This window comes from Paramormyrops kingsleyae, chromosome 17 (assembly GCF_048594095.1).
Source record: "Paramormyrops kingsleyae isolate MSU_618 chromosome 17, PKINGS_0.4, whole genome shotgun sequence".
NCBI classification, from domain to species: domain Eukaryota; kingdom Metazoa; phylum Chordata; class Actinopteri; order Osteoglossiformes; family Mormyridae; genus Paramormyrops; species Paramormyrops kingsleyae.
This window is the reverse complement of record NC_132813.1, coordinates 20,599,507-20,607,893: the sequence shown is the minus strand read 5'-3', so window position 1 is coordinate 20,607,893 and position 8,387 is coordinate 20,599,507. Positions and strand designations below refer to the sequence as shown.

The 8,387-nt window shown below is 42.8% G+C and overlaps 1 protein-coding gene across 1 annotated transcript in view; it reads left to right on the top strand.

Annotated features, from left to right (window-relative positions):
• The first annotated feature begins 1,681 nt into the window (after window positions 1–1,681).
• LOC111851372 (cell adhesion molecule 2) overlaps window positions 1,682–8,387 on the top strand; it is a 228,815-nt gene continuing 222,109 nt past the window's right edge. Inside the window, exon 1 of the mRNA XM_023826237.2 lies at window positions 1,682–2,104. Coding sequence (XP_023682005.1) covers window positions 2,044–2,104 — 61 coding nt within the window. The 5' untranslated portion in view covers window positions 1,682–2,043. The remainder of the gene's footprint in view (window positions 2,105–8,387) is intronic.

Below are 8,387 nucleotides of genomic sequence, written 5' to 3'. Positions count from 1 at the left end.
TTTTTGAACGAAGAATCCGTTATCAGTTAGAAGGAAGATTTAAAGGGCTGATTTAGAGTCCCCTCACAAAAAAAGGTTTAAATATTCATGCTAGTTTTAGATGTTCTTTTTGCCAACTTAATGGCAAAAAGAAACTCAAATAACCACACACACACACACACACACACACACACAGAGTACTTCAGAGTATTCAAAAATAAAAATTAATATTAATGTTAATGAATATTCTAGAAGTTATATGAGTACAACACCACTTAAACATAATTTGTAATGCAATCAAGGGTAATTAAATCAATAATTATAATGCTAGAATAGAACTTCACTAAGAGTATTTAACATAAATTGAAAGTCATCGTTGCTTGAGATAAACAGGTTTATACCATTAAATTAATACACATTCTATATATAAGGCCTGCATGGCTACTTTGAGATCAAACACTAATATTTCATGGTTGGTGCAGTCTGTTATTCAAGCATGCGTTACCAGCTGTTTTCCATTTAATCTGACGGCTAGTTTGATTAATATAGTCTTATAATGCAAATCGTATGCAGGTGTTTGAAAACAAAATGAAAAAAGGACATATTTATTGGAAAACTCTACTTGACATATTTTAATGTGTAGATGAGTTAGTGTCTTTAAATTTAAAGATTTAAAGCAAACACTCATTTTAGTCATCAACAGACTGTCTTACCAACCAAAAGACAGGAGTGCTGAGAACACTTTTAACTGGGAACTTTTCTGTTCTCTGAAAAAATGTCACGCTCTAACGTCACTTGAAGACAGTTCTGTACCAATATCTGTCTAAGGTGCAGGCACCTCGTCATTTTCTCTTTTAAATCGGAGGGTTTCCCCCTTTAATACATCAGCTGATGAAAGGAACCAGCTCCTTAAGCCCTCACTAAATCACGAAAAAACAGATTCCAGATAATTTAAAACAATGTGCTTTTTGACTAGATAAAATCAGGACCATTCCATTCCTACTACTAATAATATTGATAATAATAATAATACTTTTATTATTATTACTGTTGTTTATAATAATAACTGTTATAATAATAGTATAAATATCATAATCAAAATCATCATCTGGAGGTCATATACGTGCTGTGGAGCCCGCAGAAACAAAATAATTAATCAAATCTAATGGTATAAATCACAAAAGAATACATGCGACAAGAATTTGTTTTCCTTTAATAACGCGAAGCTTCATCTCTTGGATTTTAAATAAAAGACCACTGGGTTCCTTAAGACTACAGATGGTTAAGCAATCGCATCGATCGCAGGAATATTACTGCACAGCGCCCCTATAGCGATACCTATTTTTATAAAGATTCTTTTTAATTAGCCCCTATCGGCGAGTTATTGTGGCATGCAGAGCCAATGTAATCCGCATGTGAGACACGCAGTTGGTTAAGCGTTCTTAAACTTTCTTCGCTGTCCTTCCAGAACCACGCCTGTCCCTCCCTGCAAACTAAATCATGTGACTAAATCGAGGCGGGGACCTCATAAAAAGTCTCGTGAGGACAGCTCCACAGAGAAACGTATTTTTGTTAGCATAATTTATAATTACAATAGATCAAAACATATTCTGGAGTTTTTGGCACTGACGCTTTGTTCTGACGCCTTCAGTCATCTGGGATTTTTTCTTTCTGTTCTTTCTTTATTTCTTTTTATGGGAAAATGTGTAGGCTCCGGCTATAGGTGAAGCGTCTTCATCTGTCTAGCGGCGTAGGCGGGACTCTGGTTTCTGCAGCTCCTGAGAGGCGATAGAAGCTCCAGCAGCGCTGCTCGCTTTCTGTCCGAGAGCATCTCTGTCAGTTGCCAGTGTCTGCGATTTGCATCCGGATGCGGGTAGCACTGTGGGAGCCAACGCGGTGAGACTGGAGCATCCGAAAGACGCCTCAGCCCGAGGAGCCTATATAATTATACCCCCCCCCCACCTAGAAATTGTCGGCTCACCTGGATAAAGCGGTTCTTCATACGGGAAGGGGAAGAAGTGAGCCAAGCACCCGGCACATTTGGCTAGAGGAAGCGAGAAGAATATGATCCTTAAACAGCATTTTCCCTTTATTTTCTATATTGTCTGCGGGATCGTGCTGAAAGGTAAGCATGGTTATGCTATTTAAGTTTACGGCACTATTTTGGCCTCCGATATCGCGGAAAAACTTGGTATTTCGCCAGCGATCGTGGCACGTTGCATGCGCCTGTTGTCAGTTTTTATGTCATATCTCAGAGGTATTACAATGTTCTGACAGGACAGTTTTTATGTCATCATGCATTATTAAGTTTTCCACCCCAGGTATGTAAGTTTGTGCCTTCGAGGCGCGTATTTGTTTGTTTTATTTTCACGCCCATTCCAAGCTACAGATAAAAGCGCACGTTTACGTCGTCAGCATGTATAATATTATTGCAAAGTTTTAGTTTCTTTTGAGTAGTTCAACGAAACGATTGAAAACGACAGTGACCTTGTCATTTTGTATGTAAATCAAATGAACGGTCCATATACGACGCTTTCCAGCGATTTACTAAATATGCGTTTCTGACTTGAAGGCGCATAAGTGGTAAATTGACGCTTAAACGCGACTAGAGGACACGGACTATGGTCCTTCCTAGAGGCGTGATGGCATCGTGTGCATCGCATTCAGAGATATATTTGCCCATTGATTGTCAGTATTCAGGACCGTTGGCGTTCTGTGCTGACAAAACATTTAATATGATATACCCGGAACTTAAACGCGAAATTACGTCTTTCGACGTGAAATAACTTTAAATTGCTGCGTAATCATTGATTTGCTGAATATAAAACACGCCGGCGATTACAAGATGAATATACACGTTACGATTTATAAGCCGATACCAATTTATCTGTACAAATCCGGTTTAAATCTGTATAGTTGACTGCACGTATCCGGAAATGCAAAGTGATAATATGAAGTTGGTGAATACCAACAGACTTCTTTACTTTGCTCTTTTGTGGATATACATTTCATTGTGAACGCGTTATATTTGGTGCACTGTCCCGAATGTGGTATTTGCAGCAGCCTGCATCTTGGGGTCGTAGTAGTATAAGCTTTCCTCAGACGTTGCTCGGAAAGATTTGTGGAGTAACGCGCTACCAAGGGTGACCTGTGGCACTTCTGTATACTTACATCCTTGCATTTTGGCTCGCACCTACGCTTTTAAGAAAATTATTTTACCGATCAATTTTCCGGCAATAAACAAGTCATTTAAAGTGCGCAAGTTGTTCATGCACGCAATATAAAACCACGTCCATCGCTATTGTACGGAAGGGCTTTAGGGAATAAATCTAAATAATTGACACATTCAAGCCGCTGGCCGTTAAATAAAACAGATAAAGCGCTGCACTTGCATAACAAGTGAAAACGCTTTATCGCGTTATATTTGATGAGGCGGTGTTAACGCAACGTGTGAACAACTACTCTCCCAGACCAAATAACACTCGCAGTTGCAATAAATATAATTTTGCCTGCCGCCATCCTAATTTTGGACTCGAAGGGGGTGAGCGATCCGGTTATCCGGCGATCCTGAGCCTCCCCCACCCCTACTGCCGTCTCGGAGTACTTCGCTATCCATTCCGGCGCGGCCACCGCCCGGCGTCTTCATGCTTAGGGGACCTGCGTGAAAGGGGCGTAAGATATGTCGCATGGAAAGACATTTTTATATACATCTAGGTCTATTTTATAGACAGCTGGTGATTTGCATTTATTCCGTTGAATGGTTTAAAAATAGTAATTTAAAGTCTAGACAGTGCAAGTACCGATGTGTCTCCCTTTATGCACAGATACCCAAAATTATAAAGGCTGTCTCAGCGAAAGGTGAAAAGTTTTGCTTTTTTATAATAGATGCAAATATAATTAGAGCCAAAACGCTAACACCCCTTTCAGACCTATTAGTTTAAATACGTACATGTCGATTTCTGCGCTCTACTCTCTTGTATTTCACCAATATTCTTTTTGTAAGCGCTTCGCACTGTACACGTGCAGACGGAGGTTCACGGAAAATGATGTAACATTTGTGGGTATTGCTGGTAAGATTTTCGCTTCGGCTATGACGCGGGCTGCCGTCTAGCGCCATGCTGCAGTCAACTTGCCGCTTGATGTGTTTTTCCTACACAGGCTGTGAAGTGTGCAGCTTTTAAGGGTGCAATCTCACAAATCTCTGCTTCACACCGTCGTATAGAGAAAACATACAGCAAGCTGCATTTCTGACACCACATACGAGAAGGTCAGTGAGATGCACGATAGACCGCATTTTAATTTCACTTAGGGCTTTTCCCTGAAAAATACACAATCGATACAATTATTTTTTTGGTAGTAGCAGCTGGAGAGTTAGTGTCATTCAGACAGGTGAGTAAAAAAAAAAACTCTACGTATATACAGCACCTGCTATTCATATGATATACAAAAGCAATTGCTTTTGACAAATGAAACATTTTTTTTACTCCCCTGGCGATCAGCCGTGTCCTAGAAGCACACTGGTGACAGTCAAGGTTAATTAACTGCGTCAGACTTCGCTTCACATAATGGTTCAGGCAAGGATGCCAGGCCCAAAGTAACATATTGATTGTTCCCCCTGGCAGTAGATGAAGCCGTTAGCTGGTGGAAGTTCTATAAACGTCTTGCAGGACTGTGTGACTGGCGGGGTCCCAGACTACATCAGTGAAAACTGGACTATGGCCCGACCCCCCCCGACTGGCACACCTACATTTACATTTACGTTTCAGGAGGCCCAATTGTATGCTGTCCTCGCTTTTGTCCCTTTTTCCTCTGGTCAGCTTTTGGATTCCTGTCACGGGAAATCCTGTAGGTAAGCCCAAAGCGCGGCATACGGCAGGTGGCGTAGTGCTTAAAGACCCTAATAATTCAGACATTTCTAATTCTTGTCTCAGGAGGCATTTCCGCCACACTTGAAAAATAGGCTTAACCTAAATTACTTCAGTGAGATGTAAAACGGGCAAAACAATTTCCTTCGGATAAAAACGTTACCTAAGAAGCTAAATATAGTGTTTTTGATATATGAGAAATAACCACTTGTCCGCCAGGCTTTGAGGATAACTTTCTCCTTTCATCTGGCTGCATCTTTTTTTCCATCTTCATCCTTTAGCGCTTATAGTGAATAGATCTCTTCATCTCTGCTCCTTTGTGGATAAACAGTCTGTACTGTATAAGGACAGTAGGCTCTATAGTGTGTGGATGGTCCACTGTCCTTCTTCTTGACTTCATCTTATTGGGTTTTGTGAGGGTTTTTGTGCAAAAAGGACATGTGATACCGATCCATTCATCTTGCATATGCCAGGAAACACAACACATAAGAGGGACACCCCGGATGGGATGCCAGTCCAGCTCTACGGACACAATCACACAGAAAATCATGGCCTATGGGAATTTTATAGATAGTTTCATTTAACAATGTGGGACATTTTGGACCCAAAAACGATAAGGACAACATGCAAACCCTCCACATACTGGGCTGGGGTGAGAAATGTAATTTTGATTCATATTGATTATGAACTGAATCACAGAAGTTTCCTCACAGGTCGACGGATTCGGAGTCCATTGTTTTCCGGGGTTCTTGGCTTTCGTTTCCAGCACGTTCCGCTGCATTCTGCCGCAAAGTTAAAGCTGGGAGAGCCGTCAGCTGTGAAGCAGAGGGATCATTTTATGGAAATAGGAGGGGTCTGGCTCGTGGTGGAAGCAGGACCAACTTGAGGGCGTGACTGATGGATGTGCTGGTTTGCCATCCTGGCGCTTGGACACCTTAAGTGGCTCCCGAACACATTCAGGGAGGAAGAAAAAAAAAAAAAACAAGTTTTTACTTCCCACGGGGAGATGAGTCTGTGTCTGCAGCAGTAGGTCACAGCGGCCCGTTGGACCACTTTTTTAAACAGCTGTGAGACACATTGGTCTCCATGCTCTACATTTGTATTGTTCTGGTAGCCACCCCCTCCTCACCCCTCCATCCCACCCCAAAATCCTTTTTAATAAACCGTTTCGGAGGAGAGATGGCAGTTGCAGGGGTTCTGTGTGTCTCTGCGGCAGTGGACTGAAAGGCAGGCTTAAAATACCCTCCCCTTCGACGCTTGTGGTGCGTTTCGGTGAGGACTGAGCTTGCGTTCTTGGCAGCAGTGTGGGGTACTAGGGCCCCCCAGGCAGTAGAGTGAGATGGTCCTGTTGAAGACAGGGCTTCGTAGTGGAAATAAAATGCCCCCCCCCCCCCGTCCAGCAACTCCCCCTCCCCCCCCCACTGAGGGAAAGCTTATCCCGGCAAAACGGCTCTAAGCTGCTGAACGGAGGCCCCAGCGTTTCCACTTTTGTGCTGCCGCGTGTGAATAATCCGGTAAAGAGGAGCCCATTGTGTGTGGGGGTCGGGGGGAGGGGCTCTCCAGAAGAGCCCCCCTGTTAGCGGGGGCCTGTCTCGGCGTTGTCTGCTCACGCTGATGCGCTCGCCCGTCTCTCTGGCCGCGCCGCCGATTTCCCGGGAAACGCCGCCACATCCGTTGCCGCCTCTGCCTCAGGTGCGGCTCCTCCTGGAAGCTTCCTGTGCTGCTTAATGGGCGATTGCATTATGCGCTGCGTCTAACTGGAAGCTGTCGTAGAGTGCGGGGGTGCGGCATGCAACTCCACAGCGCCTCCAGCTTATGGATTTAGACTTTATTAAATTCCCTTTGGCCAAAGAAAGGTCGCAAGCACTTCGGAGATTTGTAGCTAGATCAAGTCTTGCCTTTATTACGTTTCTCTCTTAATCGCTTTTCCAGTGCGGTGTTTTGTTCTGTAGGGCCACCAAACAGGATAATGAAGCTTATATTGCTTTTTGCTACAATAGGATGTTTGTAGATGATGTGCGAATTACGTGTTTGCCTGTTTAGCTGTATTGTGGCGCAGTGAAACAGTGGCTAACCCTTTAGCGTTAAGGGATTGGTTATTTCTCCAGTTCTTTGCGTGGAGTTTGTGTGTTCTCCCTGCGTTCTGCGTAGCATGTGGTTTCGGTGACTATTGCCTATAGTTTGTGGTTGCATGTGAGCTGGTGCTCTGCGATGGGCCGGTTTGTCCTCCCGGGAGTTTCCTGCCTTGTGCCCTGCGTTTCTGAGGCTATGCTCCAAGCTCACTGCAGCCCTCTACTGGCCAAGTGGTATGGAGTATGGAGGGACTGATATTTAACTGTGACGTAGGGGTAGCACATAGCTAGTTGGTACTGCTCAAGAGTCAATGAACAGTGTGCATATTAACGCTTCCACATGGCCGTATGGAGAAACAGGAGATGGGGGAATATGCTTCTGAAGCAGGAACAGCTACATAATCAACATTTTACCCTTTTCACATGAGACCATAGTTCCTAGATCAGGGTTTCTGTGTTATGAGTGGACTTTGAGTTTGTCGTGAGAAGAAAAACCTTAACAGATGAGGCAAAAATATCTTTAATGTCATAACTTTTGCAGACTATATTTTTTCAGAAGCAACCAGCGCTGGCCCCGAAGGCTGGAGTAGTTATTGGGGTTAGGTCAAACCACAGCTGGTCCGAGTATCACCTACATTTTCTCATTTTTTACATTTGTAACAAAATATAGCTCTTAATCTTCCGTGCCTTTCATGCTCTGTGATGAGGTGTCACCTGAAACACAAGCTTTAGCTAACGCAGGTCAATCATGCTGAGAATTATGGAGGTGTATATAGCCAGACAAACACCATGTCTGTAAGACCCCAGTGGGAGATTGCAGCACCGAACAAACTGACATTTTCATAACATTTCGAAAGGGGTTTCTTGAGATTTAATAGAGGGAGAAGCTCTTTCATTTGCATTAATGCCTTTTTTAGTCGATAATGGCTGTTAAGAAGATATTTTGGTAACACTTTACTTAAAGCAGTCATGAATAATGCACTATAGATAACTTCATAATGCATTATAATGGTCAGTATAAGCCATCATAATGCATTATGAAGGTATTTATAGTGCATAATAGATCAGCGCTTCACAGAGCATCCATGATGCATAATAGACATGACAATAATGTCTTTTGCCTTTTTATAAATAGTTATAGCCATGTTTATAATACTTTATGAATGCATTATAATGCATTATGAGGGTATCTATAATGCATTATACATGAGTTCTTTACGTAACGTTACCGATATTTCTTAATTCCTGAGAGAGCTGTTGAGAGAGAAAGACAGTAACAGGTTAAACATATCTTGGCCACTTTGTGTTTAAGAACGAAACCTCAGCAGCACAAAGCTACCTTGGGCTGATGTCTCAGATTGCCAGCCATTTTTTTGACCAGGCAAAATTGGTGGACTCTTGGGATGCAAGAGTTAACAATAAAGTGATCAGTGTCCATCATGTGTGCAGCCCCATAGCTCTTGTGAGATTA